This window comes from Recurvomyces mirabilis (genome assembly GCF_035927965.1).
Source record: "Recurvomyces mirabilis strain CCFEE 5264 chromosome Unknown scaffold_1, whole genome shotgun sequence".
NCBI lineage: Eukaryota > Fungi > Ascomycota > Dothideomycetes > Mycosphaerellales > Teratosphaeriaceae > Recurvomyces > Recurvomyces mirabilis.
Window position 1 is genome coordinate 928,105 of NW_027041935.1, and position 22,609 is coordinate 950,713.

The 22,609-nt window shown below is 54.7% G+C and overlaps 9 protein-coding genes across 9 annotated transcripts; 5 read left to right on the top strand and 4 right to left on the bottom strand.

The window, feature by feature from the left end:
* Positions 1 to 182: 182 nt before the first annotated feature.
* Positions 183 to 4,180, top strand: LTS14_000400 (uncharacterized protein; the record flags this gene model as incomplete). The annotated part of the gene is made up of 4 exons (XM_064833113.1): positions 183 to 256; positions 323 to 510; positions 599 to 3,843; positions 3,899 to 4,180. 4 exons carry the CDS (start codon positions 183 to 185, stop codon positions 4,178 to 4,180), a joined length of 3,789 nt encoding a protein of 1,262 aa, XP_064699382.1.
* A 536-nt stretch (positions 4,181 to 4,716) lies between these two features.
* Positions 4,717 to 5,880, top strand: LTS14_000401 (uncharacterized protein; the record flags this gene model as incomplete). Its single annotated transcript, XM_064833114.1, has 2 exons — positions 4,717 to 5,230; positions 5,306 to 5,880. 2 exons carry the CDS (start codon positions 4,717 to 4,719, stop codon positions 5,878 to 5,880), a joined length of 1,089 nt encoding a protein of 362 aa, XP_064699383.1.
* A 501-nt stretch (positions 5,881 to 6,381) lies between these two features.
* On the top strand, positions 6,382 to 8,142 carry LTS14_000402 (uncharacterized protein; the record flags this gene model as incomplete). Its single annotated transcript, XM_064833115.1, has 1 exon — positions 6,382 to 8,142. The coding sequence occupies one exon, from the start codon at positions 6,382 to 6,384 to the stop codon at positions 8,140 to 8,142; it is 1,761 nt and encodes a 586-aa protein (XP_064699384.1).
* A 28-nt stretch (positions 8,143 to 8,170) lies between these two features.
* Positions 8,171 to 9,535, bottom strand: LTS14_000403 (uncharacterized protein; the record flags this gene model as incomplete). The annotated part of the gene is made up of 1 exon (XM_064833116.1): positions 8,171 to 9,535. One exon carries the CDS (start codon positions 9,533 to 9,535, stop codon positions 8,171 to 8,173), a length of 1,365 nt encoding a protein of 454 aa, XP_064699385.1.
* A 678-nt stretch (positions 9,536 to 10,213) lies between these two features.
* PUB1 (E3 ubiquitin-protein ligase pub1) lies at positions 10,214 to 11,792 on the bottom strand (the record flags this gene model as incomplete). Its single annotated transcript, XM_064833117.1, has 2 exons — positions 10,214 to 11,377; positions 11,469 to 11,792. The coding sequence occupies 2 exons, from the start codon at positions 11,790 to 11,792 to the stop codon at positions 10,214 to 10,216; spliced, it is 1,488 nt and encodes a 495-aa protein (XP_064699386.1).
* Positions 11,793 to 12,615: 823 nt separating this feature from the next.
* On the top strand, positions 12,616 to 13,984 carry LTS14_000405 (uncharacterized protein; the record flags this gene model as incomplete). Its single annotated transcript, XM_064833118.1, has 3 exons — positions 12,616 to 12,678; positions 12,729 to 12,872; positions 12,929 to 13,984. The coding sequence occupies 3 exons, from the start codon at positions 12,616 to 12,618 to the stop codon at positions 13,982 to 13,984; spliced, it is 1,263 nt and encodes a 420-aa protein (XP_064699387.1).
* Positions 13,985 to 14,471: 487 nt separating this feature from the next.
* TOM40 (translocase of outer mitochondrial membrane) lies at positions 14,472 to 15,791 on the bottom strand (the record flags this gene model as incomplete). Its single annotated transcript, XM_064833119.1, has 3 exons — positions 14,472 to 14,570; positions 14,662 to 15,324; positions 15,390 to 15,791. 3 exons carry the CDS (start codon positions 15,789 to 15,791, stop codon positions 14,472 to 14,474), a joined length of 1,164 nt encoding a protein of 387 aa, XP_064699388.1.
* Positions 15,792 to 16,522: 731 nt separating this feature from the next.
* Positions 16,523 to 18,302, top strand: LTS14_000407 (uncharacterized protein; the record flags this gene model as incomplete). The annotated part of the gene is made up of 2 exons (XM_064833120.1): positions 16,523 to 17,716; positions 17,784 to 18,302. 2 exons carry the CDS (start codon positions 16,523 to 16,525, stop codon positions 18,300 to 18,302), a joined length of 1,713 nt encoding a protein of 570 aa, XP_064699389.1.
* A 290-nt stretch (positions 18,303 to 18,592) lies between these two features.
* LTS14_000408 (uncharacterized protein) lies at positions 18,593 to 22,341 on the bottom strand (the record flags this gene model as incomplete). The annotated part of the gene is made up of 2 exons (XM_064833121.1): positions 18,593 to 20,492; positions 20,585 to 22,341. 2 exons carry the CDS (start codon positions 22,339 to 22,341, stop codon positions 18,593 to 18,595), a joined length of 3,657 nt encoding a protein of 1,218 aa, XP_064699390.1.
* Between the last annotated feature and the right edge of the window lie 268 nt (positions 22,342 to 22,609).

Below are 22,609 nucleotides of genomic sequence, written 5' to 3' on the forward strand. Positions count from 1 at the left end.
GCATGACATCGAACAAACACCCTCGAAGACGCCGATGATCACTGTGATAGCGAGGACGATACGGAACAACTGATGCGATCAGTGTAATGTGGCGCCAGCGAGCGCATAGCACTCTGCTACGACCGCCACCCCTGAACCCGACGAGCTGCGGCAAACAGCTGGGCGCACGAGAACGATAAACGATGTCGCTCAATGGATTGGATGCGCAGGATGTCGAGGAGGCATACAAGAACGCGATGGCTGAGGCTGGAGGATGGTGCGTTGAATGGCGACGGAGACAATGGCAGATGTACATGCACAGTGGCTGAGATTTTATTTCTAGGTTCTTGCTGAAGTATACTTCCCGCGACTCGGTTGCGCTGCTTGGTCGAGGGAAGGCAGGGGTGCACGAAGCCCGTGTTGCGCTTGCCAAGTACGAGGAAGCCTCGCCACTTTACGGCCTGATCATATATCGGCGACGAAAGGTTCTTATCAAGTATATTCCAGATGGCACCTCGAGATTACTGCAAGGTGAGCACAATGGCTGCAGGGTGAGGTTGATGGATGAGCGCTGACGACGAAGTAGCACGCACGGTGGTACACTTTGGTCACATTCTAGAACGATACTCGCCTTATGAGACTTTGCTGGAGATCACGACACCCGAGAGCTTGAACGACACATCTCTGGCTGCATCATTCCCACTCCACACAGCGTCGCCTTCGACATCTTCGAATCGTCTGCACGAGATCAGTGAGGATGGTGAAGATCATGGACCAAGACCAACAACGAAGCAGACCTTTTCTTCAACAGGCTCGATCTTTGGCACGCAGCGGTACAAGAGTGAAAAGCGGGTTGATCAGCTCATGACCGGCCAAACTAATCGACGTACAACCCCTTCGATACGAGTAACAGATGATCCGACCAGTCTGCCAGCTGCAACGGTACCCACAACTCAGAAAGCCTCGATCTCACAATTCCTTGTGCGCGAAGAGTCTGGACAGCGCTCAATAACTTCGCTCAGCTCTCAGCCTTCGATCACTTCCAGTGCTGGATATGCCAGCTCAGATGATTCTAGTAAGACTGTGGAGACTCTGGCCACCACTCATGAGCCTCAAGCGCTGCGAGCGAACGAGCGTAGCGATCCAAATGTGGGGCGTAATGATTTTGTGAATAGATCGTATGCTCCTGCTTCGACGTCACGCGACTTACACACCGGTACAGTACCGAACCGCCCTTTAGACAGGCCAAGTGTAAGTGAGCGTCAAGGCATAAGTGAGGCCACGAATCGAAAGCTTGATGATGACCCTTACGACCTCAGCAAATTTGACTTCATGAAACCGAAAGTCAAGCTCGGACCGCGACCCGTTGCTCCTGGCGAACGCAACAAGCGAACGACGGTCTCGGGTACGGCAGCAATTCCATCCAACTTTCGACCTGCGCAGAAGAAGTCGGAGCCAAGTCAGCCAGTGTTGCAAACTCCAGCAAAGATTGCTCCGCAGTACACTCTTCAAGACCTTCCAGCGCCACCACCAATCCCGAATCTACCCGAGTATACACCTCGCCCAGTATCACGCGGTAGCATCAAGTCGCTCCCTTCGCACAAATCAGTCGGGATGACGAACGACAAGCTGAGACTGATGAAGGCGGTAGAGCTGCGCAAAAAGCAGTTGCGTAAATCAAATCCACAGCCCGCTTCATTCGTTCCACCTCCCGATGAAGAAGCTCCCGCAGTGCCTACACTACCCGCTCAGTCACGGGCGCCTATGGAGACATATCAACCCACAGGCAGAACTCAATATGCCACCAACCAGGCACTTGCGGCTTTGGAAGAAGCACAACACACGAAGAAGGCGGATTCCGGTATTGAAATGAAGTACAGCCACACTGATGAGCAACCGGAGGCGAAGCAAGACTTTGAGCCAGCTCCCAACGAAGTCCGACCTGCTACGCCACCGAGACATGGCGTTGAAGAAGAGCCGCAAAAAGCTGACCAGATGAAGGCTGTGCACGCAGTGACACGAGCTCTGACACCTCCTGCGTCGCTTGGTGCACCAGGTGAAGCGTTACCAGACCGCAATGCTGAGGAGGTGCAAAGCGTATTACAGTCCTCGACACCTTCTGAAGCGGTGATAGATGCAGTGTCAATGCACCAGGAGCCTCGTGCGGAGGACCACACGTTGGAACAAAGTCGTACAGCAGAGAGCACGCAAGACTTCATGACCGTTCGGCCACCTTCTTCTGAATACGCTGACACTGTGGTCGCCGAGCCAATATTCTCCCTCGACATGCTCGATGACGGACCTCAACATGCTAGTAATACGCACGAAATGCCACTACAGCATACAGAAGCAAACCTTCTTGGAGCGCCCACCACAAACAACTCATCGAGTATGGACGTGCCGTCGATTGTTGTGAAAGCGGGCACTCGACCTGTGACGCCGGCGAGCGATAATGCACAGCCTTCTAGGCGCGGGTCTCTAGAAAATGATCTGAGCAGTCCGCCCGCCAATATGAGCGGCAGCGGGACGCTCGAACCCGCGAACATGAGCCCTAGACGCAACAACACTGATCTGGCGCGGAGAAGAAGAGGCATCGTTGAGCCTCTGCATCTCACGTCACACGGAGATGGCGACTTTGCTTCCGACGACGAGCTCATGGAGGAGCTACAGAGCGCGACCTTTCAAGATGCGACCACTATGACGATGGCTCGATCTCCACATGGCCTATCGTTCCCTAGGCATCCGAGCGAGTCAACACTATCCGAGTCTGTGCGGTCCGTGAAGATCAGACGATCGTCGTCAAATCTTCTTGACCCATTCGAAGCTGGGTCTGATCGAGCTTCACCTGTCCCGCAGATTTCGTCTCCATGGCGGAAACACGCAAGCTCGACGCCTGAGTTGGAGCGTGCTGACCCCCTGCAAGGCTTGAGGCGCAATGTGTCTACCGGCATCACGAAGCGTATCCAGGCCCTGGCCGAAGTGTCGAGTCGAGAAGTCAGCCCCAACCCTCCAGCTCGCTCACCCACTCCAGAGCAGCTGCCGACCACAGCTTGGAGAGAAAGAAAAACGTCTGTACGCAGTCCACCCAGGTCGCGGACGACTTCGATGCAAAAGCTGGCGCGGCAAAGCAAGAGGCTTAGTGGTAATATGATATCACGGGAGAACTCTAGTGAGGCAACACCAACTTGGAGCGTTCAGCCGGACCCTACAGGCAATCGCAACTCTGTATCCGTATCGGCCAGGATCGTCAGAACGAGATCCGAGACCGAACGTGAGGAGGTGCCTTCCGGTGATACTCCGCTACAGCCTTCAGAGCTTCACATCAACCGACAACGGACTTCGCAGCCTCAGGTGAACAAGTCTCTACCGCCTCTAAACACAGATGCAACGAATCCGAATTGGGACCTGACACCAGCCTTTGGACACGAAGCACCACAGGCGCCTGGCCGAGGCTCCTCAGACTACAGGTCCTTACACTCGGCGCACCGTAAGTCTCTAGGTCGATACAGACAGAATATGTCACCTATGACACCTTCGGCGGAAGACTTCCCGCCCCCTCCAATGCAAGGGAACATGCAGAAAGCCGCTTCACGAGCCTCGACTGCGTCCTCGAACGACGATAATGCTGCTGCTGCTAGGGACGGCAGCAGGACGAGCCGATTTTTCAAGCGCATGAGCAATTTTGGGGGTAAGGATAAGAGGCGGAGTGGTGTTCAACAGTTCGGTGGTTCGACGAACGGCGGTGGTGCGGTCGAGTCGCCGCCGACGAGTGCGCCGAGGTCGAATAGTCAGCAGCAGGATCGGTCGGATATGCCGCCACCAGTTGTGGTTGGAGATTTAAACGTCCAATTTCCCGACTCACTAGTAAGTCTTTTTGCCTTGACGACTAACTCTGCCTTGTTACTAAGACATTTCTCAGCTCTGGAAACGCCGCATCGTCTCCATCGACTCAGCAGGGTATCTCGTCTTCGCCATCCCGCAAGCCATGGACATCCACAAGGGGACTTCGAAGCGTTTCCACCTGAGCGAGCTCAAGCAGCCTTATGCGCCGGATCTGGATCGGCAGGAGCTGCCACATTCCGTTATGCTTGATTTTGGGGATGGGCAGACGACTTTGCAGGCGGCTTGTGGGGATGCGATGACGCATAGGCAGGTGTTGCATGTTCTGAGAGGTTACTGGAGGAGTTGGGGTGGGGCCTGAACTGCGCCTTGCAACCCGGTTGCGGACATGTTGGCACAACTTGCCCATTTCACAAGGCTATCTATTGCATGATCTTGGCGTTGGGAAAATTTAGTTTGGGCATCTACAGGACGAAGGATTTTGAGGAGGATGTGCAAGGGCAGCGATATCAGTTCACTATCATACCCCATGTTGCGGTTCTGGGATAGGCTATATGCGAGGTTCGGCAATATATACAGTACATTATAATCATAGTACAGACGAGCATAAGTCAGTAACGCAAAGATTCCCACTACCAACTGTCCCATTCGAATCATGCCGAGTAGTTGTCGAAAGCACGGCCGGTGCATGGCCCTTCCATTCATGAACGATTTCAAAGCATTTACCATGTCGGTGAATAGCTACTGGCCACCTGTTACTTCTTTAAATTCATGGCTCAGGGTCCAGCCGCGCCCCACCATTCGTCACTGCTTGGCCTACCTTAAATATATACTCGACTTTCGACCTCGTGCTCAATTTCACAATCCCCAATCTCACAAATATCAACAACAACAACGATGGCGCGCCTCGCAAACCTCTTACTCGCCTCTCTGGCCGCGCTCGCCTCGGCCCAATCCGCCGTCAAAGACCTGATCCCCTCCAACTTCGACGATGTCGTCCTCAACTCCGGCAAACCCTCGCTCGTCGAGTTCTTCGCCCCCTGGTGCGGCCACTGCAAAACCCTGGCTCCGATCTACGATGAATTAGCAGCCAATTACCAGTTCGCGCAGAACAAAGTCAACATCGCCAAAGTCGATGCGGATTCCGAGAAGGAGCTGGGCCGTCGGTTCGGCGTGCAGGGGTTTCCGACGCTCAAATGGTTCGATGGGAAGAGTGAGACTCCCGAGGATTATAGGGGGGGCAGAGACCTGGAGAGTTTGAGCAAGTTCATCGAGGAGAAGACGGGGTTGAAGGGGAAGGCGAAGAAGGCCGAGGCGAGTAAGGTGGAGATGTTGAATGATAAGACGTTTAAGGAGATGGTTGGCGCGGATAAGGATGCTATTGTTGCGTTCACCGCGCCGTGGTGTGGTCGTAAGTTTCTCAATCATCCAACCAAGTGCTTCTGATTCGAGCCTCGCCACTAACACGACCTTATCTGTTCCGTAGACTGCAAAACCCTCGCCCCAATCTGGGAAAAAGTCGCCTCCGACTTCTCCGCCGAATCATCGGTCTTGATCGCCAAAGTCGACTGTGAAGCCGAAAACGCCAAAGCCACCGCGCAGGACGCAGGCGTGAAGTCCTACCCCACCATCTTCTACTACCCCAAGGGAAGCAAGGAAGGGATTCCCTACTCCGGCGGCCGCAGCGAACAAGACTTGATCACGTTCATGAACGAGAAAGCCGGAACCTACCGCTCTGTTGGTGGCGGGTTGAACCCTCTAGCGGGAACAGTGCCTAGTCTGGACTCCCTGGTTGGGAGTTTGAAGAGTGGTGGCGAAGCCGCTTACCGGGAGTTTGAGAAGGCGGTCGGGGGTGTGACGGATAAGTACGCAGAGTACTACTCCAAAGTAGCCAAGAAGGCTGAGGAGAATGGCGAGTATGTGGCCAAGGAGGCGGCGAGGTTGCAGGGGATTTTGGCCAAGGGTGGGTTGGCGCCGGAGAAGGTGGATGATTTGACTAGGAGAAGTAATGTGTTGGCGAGGTTTTTGGGGACGGAGGAGAAGGGGAAGGATGAGTTGTAAATCTGGTATGATTGACTGCCGTGGACTGTAGCTTTGGGGTTTGCCTCCGAGGGATGAGTTGCCATACGTGTGACGGAAGGGTGGCATGCAGTTGTGTGATGTATACTCAGTTATGACTATGACTAGAAAAGCGGTAAACCTGTTCGATCTGAACTACTTCCGTTATTATCTGTACGCCTGTGCATTTATTGTTAGCCACTCATATGTTGCAGCGACATTGCTTTTCCTAAAACCAATCCATGAGGCTTGCGTATCGCTCTGGCCTGTTGCTGACAAAGAAAGACTGCTCATGATCGTCAGACGCACGCCCACGCTAGGCTACACTTTATTTCACCAATCTAGCTGCGTGTCGTTCCTGCAATGCGAGACCGAGCAATAGCTTCTAGTCGGATAGCTGCAGTTATATGAAAGTCATGTACATGGCCACTTGACCAAATGATCAGTCCCTCGTATCACACCATCTCCCCGAGTCCATGACGACGATCACATGCGCCCAGCACGATGTATCAACCTTCTTCGATGATGAGCGCGAAGGCGCTGGGTAGGATGACACCACAGGAGGACCCAAGAGAGAATGGCACCAGTGCTATTGGCGATGTCCCACGCTTTGTCCAATTCACGTCGCCGGTCAGTACGGGACGAGTAAAAGATGGCTTTGGACTCGCACTCCCGCTCAACATTGTCGCATTGATTGTACAATGGCTGGACGATACGGGAGATCTTGCCCGAGTATGTCGTACTTGTCGCCTGCTCTACTACATGACTTCGCCGCTGCTGTACCGCCGAGTCACGCTCCACTCCTACCCAGACATACGATATGTGAATGGCAGACCCGAAGGCTTTGGAGGAGGAAGTCCGTTCGTGATGGCATTGAATGGGTTGGTGACGATGACGCATGCGGAGCTCGTGGAGGAGTTTAAACTATGGGGCGGGTGGAGGGAACACGGCCAAGATGATTTTGCGAAGGGGAGGGTGCCGGATAATAGCATGATGTTGAACATTCTGCTGAGAGCGGCTACGGACAAGATGGTGAAGCTCAGGAGTTTCTGCTGGCAACTGGATTGCAAGCCCTTGAAGACGCTGTATCTGGGGCTATCGGCGCATACAACGCTCACGTCCTTGACGATCAGGTTTCCAACGAGTAGGGTCCCCAGGCCGAGTGTCATGATCCCGCCCATGGCGAACTTGCGGGCGTTCAAGGCCATGGATATCGATCCACTGTGCTACCCAGACGACATCTCGATGCTTCTGCTGCACTCACGTAAGCTCGAGGATCTACGCTTACACTGGTCCTCCCGCATGAGACGAGAAGCCGAGCCATCGTTGAGCCTCGACACCTATTTCGGTCGCTGTATACGAGCAGGCTACTCGATGAAAGTCAAACATATCGGCCTCCAAAACTTCTTCGGCAACAACATGCGAGGCATGGAAGAAATACTCGATCGAGACGCTTGCCGGAGCATGTGTGCATTAGACATGTTTGGTGGCGTTGGCTCGCGCATGAGTACTGCACGGAACGTCTACATCGATGATTCGTGGAGGCAGATACCACCTGAAATGCGCTGTGCTTTCCGCCAAATGCGCACGAATGAGGTTGCACCACAACACGTCGAGCTAATCCGTCGTAACGAGGTGCCACTGGAGAACATGTACTTTGTCAGCCACAAGTATTGCGAAGGAAAGGCGGATAGTACTGCGAGTCCAATCACGCCAGAGTATGCGCCCATGGGTTCAGAAGAAGAGATGACGAGGCTAGGGAAAGACTACCTCTCCGTCCTTACAGGACCCAACTCCAAATCACTGAAGCATCTACTCCTGCGCGACGAATGGGCTCTGACAGAAGAAGAGATCAGTAACCTCGTGCGCAGTTGTCCGAATCTAGAACAACTCGGCATGGCGTTGGGTACGAAGAGTCTTGCCATCATACCCCTGTTGATCCCTTTCCTCTCGAAGCTCCGTGCTTTCCGGATACTACACAACGAACACGTGGCGGAGAACATGCGAGTCATGTCTCATGAGCAGCGCATGGAGATGATGAGTAAGGATATGTGGAAAGGAGGGATGAAGGATTTGCAATATATCGGTATCGGCGACGCTGTGTACAAGGTCGGTAAAATTTACCAAGTCACCATGGAAGATGGCTCGTTAGAGTGGCGAACGGAGGTCACGTTGGGGTCGCAGGCCGAAGTGCAGAATATGGAGATCTGGGGACTGGATAATCTTGACATCAGTGCTGAGCCTGTTGCGAAGTTCGCGCCTTGAGCAACAGCACGGTGAGACGACACTATCTCTACTCAATCTTGGAAGACGACGGCATATCAGTCGGCACTTTGGACCATCGGCTCTCCAGCACCCTGCCATCTTTGAAAACAGCCAGCAGATGCTTCTCCGGCCGATCGAGCACAGTAATGTCCTCCAGCGGATTAGCATTCAAGATCAGTAGGTCGGCAAAGAAACCCTCCTTGACACGTCCAAGCTTGTTCTCTAAGCCTACTCTCCGAGCTGCATTCACAGTCGCGCTCTGCAAGATCTTCAACGCACTGAGACCTGCCTGCTTCCGTAGCACGAACTCGCCATTCTGCTTGACTTGCAAAGGGCCAAGTAAATCGGTGCCAAAGCACATTGTGACTCCCGCATTGTCTGCGATCTGGATGCTGTTCAAGCCGGCAGCGAGTACCTGCAGGTTCTTCTTGGCGATGGATGGTGGTAAGAACGAGCCAAATCCCTTTGATGCCATGGTTTGGTATGTCACCAATGTGGGCGTGAGGAACGCACCCTTCTCCGCCATCAGCTTCGCAGTCGGCTCATCGATCAGATTGCCGTGCTCAATACCCATCACACCATTCTCGACAGCATTTCGTATAGCAGCAGGTGTGTAAGCGTGCGCGGTGACATATGTCCCAGCATCACTCGCCACCTTGACGAAAGCTCTGATCTCCTCAGGGGTATACTGCAAGCCCGTGAGCTTGTCGGTGCTGGAGACCACGCCACCGGACACCATGATCTTGATAAAATCAGCTCCACATCTCAACTCCTCCCTAGCAGCATGCAGACACTGCTCGACGCCATCTGCTATCCGCCCGAGTCCGCGCGTGTTGCCACCACAGCATGCATACTCTGCATCCTTCGCCGACCTCAAATCGCCATGACCTCCTGTCTGCGAGATCCCATGACCTGAGATAAACAGCCTGGGACCAGGATACAACCCCTCAGCCAAAGCCTCCTTGAGCGCAAGACCAGCCCCGCCACAATCCCTCGCACTGGTAAACCCACGCTTCAACATCTCGCCCGCCAACCACGGCTGCCGCAACAAACTCGTCTGCGAATCCTGATCCAGCGTCCCTCTCAACCCATCCTCTCCAGGTGGCGTCGCCAGATGGACATGACAATCTATCAACCCCGGACAAACGAACCTCCCATCAAGATTAATGATAGTAAGCTGTTCATTCGACGTCCAGCTCAGTGCCTCGTCGCCCGGGGAAGGCCATTGCGACAGCTTGGTCATTCTATGAACCAGGCCGTCTTTGATATCGAGGGTGACGTGGGTGTATGTTCCGCCGTCTTTGGGGTCGAGGAGCGTGCAGTCGACTAGTCTGTAGCGTTTCTGTGGGCGGTTGGACCAGGGTTTGTTGGTGGTGGTGGTGGTGGTGGCCATGGCTGCTGGGGTGGAAGGGGCGATCAATGAGTGCTTAGCAGTGTAGCAGATTTTGACATGATCGACGCTCGTGCCGCCCACTTGCAAGTGAATGCCTTTCAATCCGCGTTGTAGGAGGTCGTAGACTGTTCTCCCAGCCCTGTATAAGCCGTTTGATGTAGGATTCGGGGGGCCGAATGAATAGAGTAGTCAGTTCTCGAAGGATTAAGGTGAGGATGGGAAGGTACGCCACAAAAGCGAGCTCGGAGCTCTTCCGCGAACGCGAGCAAACCACACCGTAGAACTCTATCATGAGCCGAAATCACAAGGACCGTATATACGTTAGAGAGACAGGATGAGACGGGAGCCGAAGATGAGTGTAGAGCTTGATATATTATGTAGACTCGCTCAGAGTGCTTTCCCTCGTCCGACAGCCACCAAAGCAGTCGCCTTGCTTGAACGCACGTAACTTCAGCCCAGCCCAGCCCAGCCAGATAGTGAACACATATCCAGAAAACCATTTCCGACAATCAGCTGACAACAGCGCGGACATGAAAACAGCAAAAGCGCAGCCATGCCGGCGCTACCCAAGCAAACCCGACATTTCTCAAACCCGCTATGACCGTAGACAGGAACGCTTCGAAGCAAAGCACGCCCACGCTATGCCATCGTAAGAACTTAGAAACGTGGCCATTAGCCCTAGCCCTGATAGGGATAGCCGCCGCGACCGAAAGGTGCAGCGTGAGGTGGCTGCATGTAGCCACCTGGGGTATGATTGCCACCATACCCACCGGCACTTGGTGGAGGTAGAGACGCCGGCCAATTGCCTTGCGGTGGCTGCATAGTTTGAGGCGTCATCTGCTGAGTTGGCCAACTGCCTGGAGATGGGTGCTGACCGAAAGGTTGACCACTAGCTGGTGTGATCGCTGTGGAGAGGTCAGTATGCATAGTTTGAACAACGATGTTGGGAGCTGATATACCTTGTGGCGACATCGGGTTAGGCTGACCGTACTGTGGGAAGAAGGTCTGCGGTGTTGATGGGAAGGCCGACTGGGGTGGCTGTGCGGGCGAGTAGCCGTCGAATTGTCCAGTGGGTGGTCGATCCTTGCCCCAGCTGCACTTGAGAGGTCGGCCGTTGACATTGTACCCACTAAGTTGACAAATGGCATTGGCCGCGTTCTCGTGCGTGTCCATCTTGATGAACGCGAAGCCGCGGTCGGACTGGAAGCGTGATTCAGTGACGTAGCCGAAGTTCTGAAAAAGTGGGACGATGTCGTTCTGGGTCGTGTATGGAGTCAAGTTGCCGACGTAGCAGGTGGTCTGCCATTGCGGAGTCTGTTGGGCAATCATGTCGAAGGACTGCGCGCCTTGAGTTGGGAAGGTATGGTGACCGTACGGCGTGGTGGGAGTCATGCCCATCTGGACCATGGCTTGCTGCTGGGTGAAGGAAGGCTGGCCTTTCTGGTTGGCCCAGTTGCAGCGGATTGCACGTGAACCTAGCCACTCGCCGTCCATTGAGCTGAGAGCCTTCTCAGCCTCTCCACGATCACGGTATGCCACAAAGCCGTAGCCACGAGAGCGACCGGTCTTCATATCCCACATGACACGAGCCTCGGAGACTGTGCCAAAAGCGGTGAAAGCCTGCAGAAGAATTTCATCGTTGACTTCGTTTGACAGGTCACCGACGAAGATGTGGAAGTGGTTCGAAGTGTCCTCTTTAGAAGTGGTATTGCTTTGGTATGCCCAGTTGACACGAATCTCTTGCTGGTGGACTCTGCGTCCGTTGAGGGTCTGCATGGCTCGTTCGGCGCACTGAGGGTCGTCGTATTCGACAAAGCCGTAATTGTAGCCTTTTGACTGGAACTGTTTGCTTGTTAGCGAACGTTTGGAAAGACGCTAGCATAAACAAACAGCTGCCTGCAGCCGCACATGCAGCAATCACATGTCTACTTACATTCTTGTCAGGGATGATCTTCACACTTTGCACGTGACCAGTCGTCTCGAAGATTTGCTTCAGTACCTCTTCGGTGACTCGTGGATCCAGGCCGCCAACATACAGAGCTCTTTTGTTCGGTTCGGGTGCAGCTCGGCGAGCAGCACTGAGAGGTGACAGCAATTCTGAGCCAGGATCTGCACTGCTAATGGCGCCTCCGACATTGTTGTTGTTCTGCGGGATGCTGAGCATTGGTGGCATGGGCGGCTGCGGGAAGCCGCCGAATCCAGTGGGAACATCGTTGGCGGGCGGCTGTGGTAAGGAAGCTGTAGCTATGTCCGCCATGATGTATTATGCGATGAGACGGAGTATTGTACGATGTAGGAGAGCTGTAACAGAGAAAGCGGCGGAGAAGAAGCGGAAGTGCTGCGACTGCGACGGCAGGTTAGGTGGTGTTGGGTGGAAGAGAAGGGGGAGCAAGCTGAACGCACAAATGAGATGAGCTTCGATGACTGCTTAGCTGTAGCGCCAGAGAGAAAAGCGGCGGATGGGTATCTTTAGAGCAGTAAGAACACAGCAGGCAGAACTCCTCTTGATATGCGTTGCGGATGTGATGTGTTGCGTTGTCCGGCAGAAGCCCAGTACCAGGAATTGGGGAAGCCTGACCGACAGCCGTGTGAACCACGCTTCTCACGCCGACGCTGAAAAAGACGACGACGACGACGACGACGACGACACGCTCGAAGGAGATACAAAGGAGACTCGGAACAGGGAGAGAGGAGGAGAAAGAGGAGAAACGAGCCTCGTTGTCCGCAGGTCGTCAATTTATGCTGGAGAGGGGGGGAGAGAGAGAGGAGAAAGAGAGCCAGGTCAAAGGCTTGAGGCTTGAGAGATGAGACGAGACGAGACGAGCTTCCCGCGTGACAAAGCTCCCTGCATTTCCATTTCGCGAAGTCTGGCGCTAAAGAGGCTTCTCGGGCCCAGCCGCCCGGCGACAACCTACGCTACGCCAACGGTCAGCCCTGTGAACTCACTTCAGCATTGCTTGAGCCTCCTGTATTGCACGTGAAAAATATACTTGTAGGCTACTGAAACTCTCGAGTCCTCGTCATGGTGCCCGACCTGCTATCCTGTGCCATACGAGGGTCCCTGCTGAGCCATTGACAAGATGGCAGCTGATACTAAACATGTCGAAGCATTAGACCAGCTACAGAAAGAAGTCAATGCCACTGTAGGATCACAAGAATGCCGTGATGAGACGGAAAACGCTGACAGACATAGCTCGAGAACATTGGTCGTCTGTTCGCCGCCGCACAAAGTGGTGTCAAGGGATCCGCAGCGGCTCGGGCTCTTCGCCTCAAACGGGATATGCCTGAATCGATCAATAGATATCATGCTGCTCTGGACATATTAGACGACGAACTGGTATGCCTGACCGAAAACTTACCGGTTGTCCCCAGTAATAACTCTTATGCCTGTAGCAAACAGCAAAGGCGGTAATGCGTCGAGATTTGGCCGTGTGTCGCGAACGATCTGAGATTCAACCTCCCAAGGCCGATACGAAATCGATAGGAACTACCCTAAAGCAGGTTCCCGGCCACGCTCAAGACCAGAAGCCGATACAAGCATCGAATTCGGCACCTTCGGAACAGGCCCAAGACGAGGAACCTGGGGCTACAGAAACATCATTATCCACCAACCTAGATGAATCCTCAGCATCCGTCCAGCTCTCCAGCAAATCTGCCGACAAAGAAGATCCCGGCACCGTAGATGCCAAGGTCAAGCCCATAACACCACCTCTCCCCGCCGAAGCATCACCGACGCTTCTACCTGCTTCGCCAGACGACAAGAAACCCACCACCGCCGACCTCTCCATAGACACGAACCCACCACAGCCAGCCAAAGAAACCGCCAGCAAAGAAGACTATACCGACACAACCATGACCGACCAACCCGACACAGCCCCAACGACAGCAACGGAAAACGCCGACCTCGAATCCCTCTTCAACGACCCCGCCTCCGCCTCCGCTTCCGCCACCGCCATCTCAGCACCAGGTTCCGGCCCCGCCACCATAGCCTCAGAAGCACCGGATCCAGACTTGACCACCGGCATCGACTTCGGCTCCTTCAACGCCTCATTGTCCAAACCCTCCACTACCAACGACCACGACCTCAACCTCGGGCGCGGCGAAGACGCCGATAACGATCTCTCGGCCCTACTCCCCGGTGTACAGGACTACGCTAATATGCAGCCGGAGAACCCGATGGAGGGCTTGGACATGGAGATGGAGATGGACATGGGGATAGGGATGGAACAGCCGAACTTCGACGAGCTGTTCGCGGCGGATGGTGATGGGCCGGGTGATCTGATGGGCGGGGATGGAGATGGAGATGGGATGGCAGGTGTTGGAGACAGTACCTTTGATGACTTGATGGATTTTAGCAATTTCGATAATGGGGGAGGTAGAGGCGGCGAGGAGTTCGGCACTGGAGATGGTAAGGACAATCATCCGGAATTCGACTTTGGGTTTTCGTAGGCAGATAGGTAGATAGCATCCGTGCAGCTCATCCTCAGTCGGGCATTGATCCCGATTGGAATTGTAGAATGAATCCCTTTCGGCTGTATATATACATGGTCCATACATACACATCTTTCAAAAAAAAAAAGGATTCCTTGCACGAATCCAGAAATCTAGACGTACACACGTGGCCGAGGGAAGCATGTGGAGTACTGCTCCCACCGAACCACCTTTTTCAAATCAAAACAATCCCACGCTATGCTACAAGTCCCATCCACCGCATCTAGTACCCAGCGCGGATCAGCCATCTCCCATGCCTGATTCCCGTACCCTCAAGCCCAAGCCTGAGCTCAAGGACAAACGTGCAAGAGGGTGCTGTCTGATGCACAGACCCGGCGCGCCTCGGACAAGAGTTCCGTGGTTGTACAGAGTGAAGAAGTGCGCCACAGCAAGATTTCGCCCGTCCAGACTGCGATCAGACTAGACAGAGGTCCACACGAATGGCTTAGAAGGGCGGCGAGGCTGGTATGACTCTATCCTGCTGCTCCATGAGCTCTTCACCCGACGCCTCGATCGAGACGGCGAGGCCGAGCTTGGCGGCGTTCTGTGCGAGACAGACAGGTTAGCTTTGCGCCCTTCAAAACAGTATTCCTCCCGAAACCATTGATATATGTCGGTATACGGGAGCAACTCACCTTCGCATGATCCATCTCCCCCGCAAACGTGACGCGCACCGGCGGCGCAATGACCTTGTCCAACAGACACCCAATCTTGCCCTGACTATCGACCTGCGCGCGGAAAATGGACCGGGAGAACTCATACTTGGCCCCCAGCGTCGCCGTCCCCTCCTTCCTCATCCCGCCCATCATGGCGTTCGCCCCGGACAGGCCGGCAAACTGCAGATTGACATCCACGCCCGTCTCAACCTTATCCGTCAACCGCCGCCAATAACTCCCCTGCAACCCGCCTTGCGTGAGTAGTTGTGCGGAAGCGATCCAATCATCGCCCTTCCACCGCGCGGCATAGGACAATGCAGCCTCGGGTCCCATATCCCCGCCCGGTTTCTGCCACACACCTTCCAACCCCACACTGAGTCGGGGCGTGATAGATTGCAAGTACGAGCCGATGAACATGCCCGTCAGCGAGCCTTCGAGGATGGACGGGTTGATGGATTTGAGTTGCGCGGTGAAGTCGGAGCCGATGTAGTCTTGTTCGAGGGAGATCTGGGCGCCGCCGGGGGACATGCCGGCGGAGGGTTGGATTTGGAGGGAGCATTTTTGGGTGAGGCGAGGGTGGAGGCGGGCGTTGAGGCGGGCGGAGAAGGAGAGGTCGGAGTCGACTTGGCCTTGGAGGAGGAGCTGGTAGTCATCATATTAGGATGGAGTTTACTTTTTATTGTTGTATTGATGATAGCAAGACTTACATTATCCGTGCCGTAGAGGGCGAGGAAGGTATAGGGCGATAATTGCTGGGAGCCCATGGAAAAGGCATGGCTGACTTGGAAGATGGGGTTGATGGAGAAGCTCTTGTTTAGTTCGGCGCGCAGGCCGGAGAAGGTCTGGTTGGTGAGGAAGACGTCGCGCTGGACTTCCTTGGAGATCTGGTCGACGGTGCCCGGGTTGCTGAGGCCGAGCGCTTCCCGCCGCGCCTGGAAGGAGGCGTATGTGTCGAGGAGGGTGTCGAAGAGGGCGTTGGTGCGCGGCGGAGGCGGTTTGGTGACGTCTAGGGGTGGGAGGGTGGAGACGTCGATGGCTGGGTTGTTGATGGGGGGGACTTCGACCACGATCGGCTGTTGCGTCCCTGTTGCTATTGCTGGCGCGGCCATGTTGACTAAAATCTATGTGTGTATCGTGTTGGTGGAGATGTTGCGATCGAGTTCCCGGGTGGTGATGGGATGGATGGATGGATGGATGGATGGATAGAGTGAAGGTGATGTGGTGGTAGTGATTGTTTCGCAAGGCACACGACTCTCCTGCGTGCGTCTTCTGCTACAGCTCCGACAAAATGTTGCTCTGCTTCCCATGGTCCTGGCGTGACGCCTCGGCCCGTACTCAGCGAGCTAGTGTCAATAATTATGGTCAGAGCTCGGCGATAGTTTGACATCTTATCAGAGCAGAGCAGCCACTCCTCCCATATCTCACAGCTCACTACACACACTGACATATACACAGCCAAGTCAGGAGTACCGTCATTGCCAACCTCAGCCGATACCGGTCCTATCAGGTGAAGACCGAATCAGTCTCATTACAGTCCCAATTAGACTGGGGCGTTGATACCGTTTGCTTAGGCGGGTCTCATTGCTTTTCTATCCGTTGGGCCGGGACACTTTACTTCAATTCTAGGACTGCAAGTAAATGATAGTTGCCGAGTCTGCAAAGTAAAGCTACCTCCAAAGCTGCCACGAAAACACCTTCCCTGCTCGTACCACAAGCAATCGCATCTGACCGCTTATCGATATCCGCAGGTCTTGAGCACGAAATTGTCCCACTGACACATAACGAAGCAACTCTTTGACTTACAGGAGCTGGCTCTGGATCTTTCTCTGACTCGTCCAAAATGGATACACTCCTGACCGCCGACCTGGCGGACGCTGCCTCATCCCGCCGCCGCCAATCAAGCACCTATGTCGACGCCATCCATGAGCTGCCGGAGAAGGCGTCCATGGCACCAGCCCAACTCTACTCCACAGAATCTGGTCGACTCTTCCATTCAGGCAGAATAGTGATTGCCACAGTCGGACTGCCTGCACGAGGCAAGACGCACACTTCTGTAGCACTAGCACGATACCTTCGCTGGCTCGGCGTCAAAACTCACATCTTCCATCTAAGCGATTATCGACGCGAGTATCTTGGTCCGAATGGAGCTGTACCGGACGACTATTTCCATGTCAATGCCAGCACGTCTTCTGTATTACTGCGCAACAAGATTTTAAAGAAGTGCCGAGAAGACATGTTCCGCTTCCTTGACCATGAGAACGGACAGATCGCCATCTACGACGCCGTCAATCCGCTTTCGACTGGCCGCCGTGCATTCGCAAAGGAGTTTGAGAAGAAAGGCGTCCATACCCTCTTCGTCGAGAGCGTTTGCACCGACGAACGCATCATTGAGGAGAATGTCCGCTCTGTCAAGATCAGCTCACCAGATTATCTCGGCTGGTCTCCTGAAGATGCCGTGCAGGACTATCTCAAGCGAATTAACGCTCGTATACCTCATTACGAGACCCTGGAAGAACCAGATCTGCACTATATCAAAATGATCAACGCCGGCCAGCGCGTGATCGCGAATCAGTGCTCGTTCAACTATCTCAGTCAGCGAATCGTCTTCTATCTCCTAAATCTGCACATCAAGTCCCGGCAGACATATTTCGTCCGAGCTGGTACGACGAGAGATGAAGACAGCTACAAAGCCGATGCCTCACTATCTGTAGAAGGACAGGACTACGCACGCAAAATGGCCGATACACTTCTGGCACACCGGGAAAGCGAGCGACAGAATCTCATCAAGCATGGTGCTCCCGCAGGCACGGCCCTCAAGCCCCTCACCATCTGGACGAGCACGCGGAGGAGAACGGTGGAGACGAGTGAGTACCTGGCCTCGCTCGGCTACCGTGTAAGGCAAAGAAGCCAAATGAGTCAATTGAACCCTGGTGTCTGCGAGAAGATGAGTGAGCGGCGCATCCGACTCGAGTATCCCGACGAAGTGCACAAGCACGAGATGGACCCCTATCACCATCGCTATCCACGAGCAGAGGTAAGATCTACCACCAACCCCCAATCCGCCTCCAACCCTCCACCCCACTGACTCGGATGATTTCTAGTCCTACCACGACCTAGCCGTCCGCCTCGAACCCATCATCCTCGAGCTCGAGCGCGAACAAAACGACCTCCTAATCATCGCGCACGAATCCGTCCTCCGCGTCCTGTACGGCTACCTCATGGCCTGCTCCGCAACAGACATCCCCTTCCTCTCCTTCCCCCGCGACGAAATCATCGAGATTATCCCCGCCTCATACAACAACCAAGTCAAACGGATCACCATCCCGGGCGTGGAGGGAAAGATGGTCCCGGGAAGTCCGGAGGGGATTTCCATCCCTGTGCCGCCTAGCGGGTTCGTGAGTGGGGCTGTGAGTCCCATGGGCGGGTTGGGGACGCCAGCTAGGGGGAATAGTGGAACGCAAACGCCTGAGAGCGGGGGTAGTGGCGACGTGGGTGGAACGGGGTTGTTGCCTATTAGGCTGGGGAATGGGGGGAGTGTTGGGTCGGCGGCGGCGGGACAGCAACAGCAGCAGGGGCAGAGTCGGCAGCCGGAAATCTCGGTTACGGAGCCCAAGGCGTGAGGGACAGGAGTGTCGAGGTCCCAGCTCTCGACTGAACTTGGCAGAGTGCGAGGTACTTCCTCGAAACCTGCCGTTCGCGAATGCCTGTACTGCTTAGCTCGTCTCTAGATAAGATGTGGTTTATCAAATGAACCATGTCCAACAACGTTCCGGCTGAATGATGATGATATACAGCGGCAGCATTGATGCCAAGACCGAGCCCTTATAGGAAGTACGTAAAATTGCGGCGTCCGCATTGGCATGACTGTGAGCTCCACCATTGACACCACCTCCCCCTTGTCCAGCCATCTTCAAGCCTGCGTATCCTCACCACTGCCTTGCCCCGCACCACCATTACCCTCGAAAGCAGCAAACTCACTACTCAAAATCTCCTCCATCCCACTCCAATCCATTCCCTGGCCCATCCCTGGCGACCCACTTCCGAAACCACCGGGCAAGTCACTGAAATCCAGCGCGCGACTAGGACTCGTCATGAACGCCGAACCTGCTGCCGCAGCGCCCGCGCCACCCTCAGTAGCCATCTGCGCCAAGTAGCGGGAAAAGGGCGTCATGTCTGCGGCTCGCCCACCACTGCTGTGAGCTGTGTTACGCCCGCCGCCGGGTGTACGCTCCACGCGGCTGGGTGTTGAGCGGAGGAAGTAGCGCGATGAGGAAGGAGAGGTCATGAAGTCGTTGATTGCGCCTTGCGCTGCTGCTGCTACATGAGGATTGAGAGCCGCGTTGGGGTTGGGGGAGAGTGGTTTGCGTTTGCGGCTTCCTGGTGTGGGAGTCTTGAGGAGTTGCTCGAATTGTCGTTGTGAGGAGCGAGGAGGGGTGGTGTGGGGTTTGCTGCGGGGAGTCTTCTTGCTTGGGGTTTTGAAAGTGTATTGTGGAGAGCCTTCGAAGAGGTGCATGAGGTCTGCGTCGAGTTCCATGCCGGGCTCGAGGTTCTCCTTGTCGAAGGTGAAGGCTTCGAAGATGTTGACTTCGATGCCACCGTCGGGTAGTGTTTTCGAATCGAAAGTGTTGAGCGTTCTCGCAGCAGAGCCTTTGGTACTTGATGGTGTGGCGTGTAAGGAGGCTTGACCATTGTCGTCCAGACTCTTGACCTCGCCGTCGCGACGCGGTGACGGGAAGAGTAGTCGTCGAGTCGGCCTGGGGGTCAGTTCGTCGACCTCGATCGGCGAGGCTTGAGATCCACGAAATGGGGCCGGACTGGACTGCACAGCGCGAGCGAGAGCAGCGTCAAGCTGAGAGGCGTTTGGGCCATCAGCACTCTGACGTCGAGTCTGAGTCTGAAGACTGTTAGCCCTCGGTCTCTGACCCATGGTCGGCTTCGGAGGGGGGTTGCTCGCTGCACCATCAAATTGAGCACTCCCCATGTCCTGGTTTTCCTCAGAGGCGTCGTCAGGATCAACCTGATCAGTGAAGAATGCTTCCGAAGGTGGCTCAAGTCCGTCAGTCATCAGATCACCACCGGGAGTACCCTTTGCTTTCTTGCTAATCCTTCGGGTTGACTTGCGATTCCACTTGTCGCGTGGACGCATACTTCTGAACTTGTTGAACCAAAGCCCGCAAGGATTACAGACAACGGTATCCTTGAAACCCTCGCCAGGGGTAGACTCCTTAGTCTTCTTCATACTTTTGCGGATGACGAAAGCTGTCGCAACACCAGTCTGCGGATCAAACGAAGTCTCTTCCACACCAATGGTCTCACCCTCTCCTTCAGCTTTATCGAGAGGCGAAGGCTCACCATCGCAGTGCTTGACATACAGCTTGCGCCAAGTTGGTGTCTCGATAGCACCACAGTGGCTACAGAACGTCGGCGTTTCACCATTGGCAAGAGAGGCCTCGAGACGTTGCTGTATGATGATACGGCGCTGCGCTCCAGAACCAGATCTCCGAGAACCTTTGGGTCGCCCTTCAGTGTCACTCGGTGCTGGCGAGCCTGCTTCCGAGCCTTGTAGCTCGGCTCGTGACCGCTTTGTGCTCTTGCGCTTGTTGAGGGTAGGGCGCTGCTCCGGCATCAGGCTGGCTCGCTGATCCTGCTCTGATGAAGCTGTAGCATGGCTATTTGTTGGGAGAGCAAGAGAGCTTCGCCTGCTTGCCGCCATTGATGGCCTTTGAGCCTGTTCGGTAGTCGCCGTACCGGCCGAGGTCGAGGTCGTAGTGTAAATCTTGGAGCTGGCTGAGGCTTTAAGTGGTTTTGGTCTGGTACTTTTGTCAGTCGCGTTGCTCATGTCTCGTTATACGCTTGAGGATCGATCGCAAAGTCGAACAACTCCTCTCCAACATCCACGTACCCTTGACTGCCTTGCCTGTTTCGCCCAGGCGGCATATTGATGAGCATCCTTTGCGGCAGCTGATCCATGTCTCCTGGCGTCTCCAGTTCCACGTTCATCTCACTGAAACCAAACTCACTAGGCGCAGCTGCTGTAGGTTCTGCACTTTGCTTCTTGATGGCCGCCTGTTTACCACGCGCATGATACTGTGCTGCCATCTCCAAGTCTTCCGCAGTAGGGCTACGGTTCTCGTCGTCCTCATCATCACACTCCGCCACATTGCCACTGCGTATACCACGCTCGCTCATGTATCCACTATCAAGCATGCGGTTCGTGGGCAGCATTGGTAGACCAGGACTACTAGGCTCTACAGTGCTTGGGCCCATGGGAACAGGAGGCGATGACGGCATATTTTGCGGAGTGCTCTCTGCAGTGTTACTCATATTAGGAGACTCCTCATCGCTAATGAGTGCATCTGAGAATTGCCCAGCATCCGACAGATTGTCTGTATCAGAAGTCATGGTCGATGCTTGTCGAAGAAAACTTCGCGATGGCCTTTGTTGTTGGCGCATTATCGGATGCATCTGAGGCACGGGTGTAGGCACGCGGGGAGGCGGCTCGAGGTCGTTCCCGGGCATACCAGGTCTTCTTGGTACAGGACGATGCATCTGCACGGAATGCGCAGTGGCGGCAGTAACGCGCAAGTCAGCAGACTTCGCGCCGAAGGATGATCGACCGCGCCAGTCTGCTTGCGTGACTTTTGCACGCTTCCGTGGCTGTCCATCTTCGTTGAAATATTGCTCAGATTGTGATTGTAGGGCCTGAGGTGGTAGAGACTGCACTGATGCTTGGCGTTGATGTTGAGATGGACGAACTTCACTTCGAACGCTGGCACGTGAGCCGGGCCGAGATTGATCCGCAAATGTTGGAGCATGAACAGAGAAGCTATTGTGACGTAATTGGTCGTTATGGATGTCGGAATCAAAACCCATCATAGGACTCCCAGCTCGGCTGCCTGGCGCGCTATGAGAGAATGCGGGGCTGATACCAAAAGTCGGCTCATTCGGGGTCTCAGCGATGCCCACGCACCCAGCTGTCTGTTGTCCGCTTGAGCTCCCGCTGGTCCCGCCTCCCAACCCGAACATCTCGTCCATTAGTGCCATGCCACTGTCCGTCCCAGACTGGCTTGCGTCGAAATCGAAATAGCTGCTGGTGAGTTGCGAAGGTCGAGACTGGTTGACAGATGCATTCCATGCATTCGGATCAAAACCTGCTGATGTTGCTGGAGTACTGGGCTTGGTCATTACAGTCGTAGTTGGTTTTGCCACGGGTGCCAGACGCAGCTTCACCTCCAGAGTTTCCTTAACACCATTGCTGAACAAAGCTGGCAGATTCTTGCAAACACGTCCAGTAATCATGACCTTCTTGGAGGTGATGGGAGCGGATGTCTGTGCCAATGCAACAGAGAGCATACCCTGACCAACCAGCGGTGTGTCAGGTTCGCTGTAGTCGAATGCATAGACGGTGAAGTCGCCGTCGGTAAGTCGTGACACGATTTCTGGGGAGGCAGTGACTATCGCCTGGATGCACTGTTGCAGCTCTATAACACCCACTTGCGAGCTCTCATCGATGGCCACGGCCGGTATCTGCAATGTATTCGGAAATCTTGCCAGACAATTGGTCTTGTCTTGATCGAAGGAGTAGAGCACCTTTACACGCATCGGACGCGTCGGGATGTCGCCGTACGCACTCCCATCGCTGCTCGAATCGAAGTCCATCGTGATCACGAAGGTTGATGTAAGGTGCTAAGTGGTGATCGAAAGTATGGAGAGGTTTTATACAAGCTGTCGTGCCGGCTCAAGAGTGTTCACGTGCTACCGCATGCTGGACGAGTGAAGCATGCAGTAGCAGACGGATTCTGGCCACGTATTGCGGATGTTGTGGTCGTCGTAGAAGACGGTAGTATGTTCGTGAGTCAGAGCTCGATGTCGGATGTGCACAGGTAGTGGTGGGAGTTGTGGCTCTTGAAGCACAGCAAACCCGTCT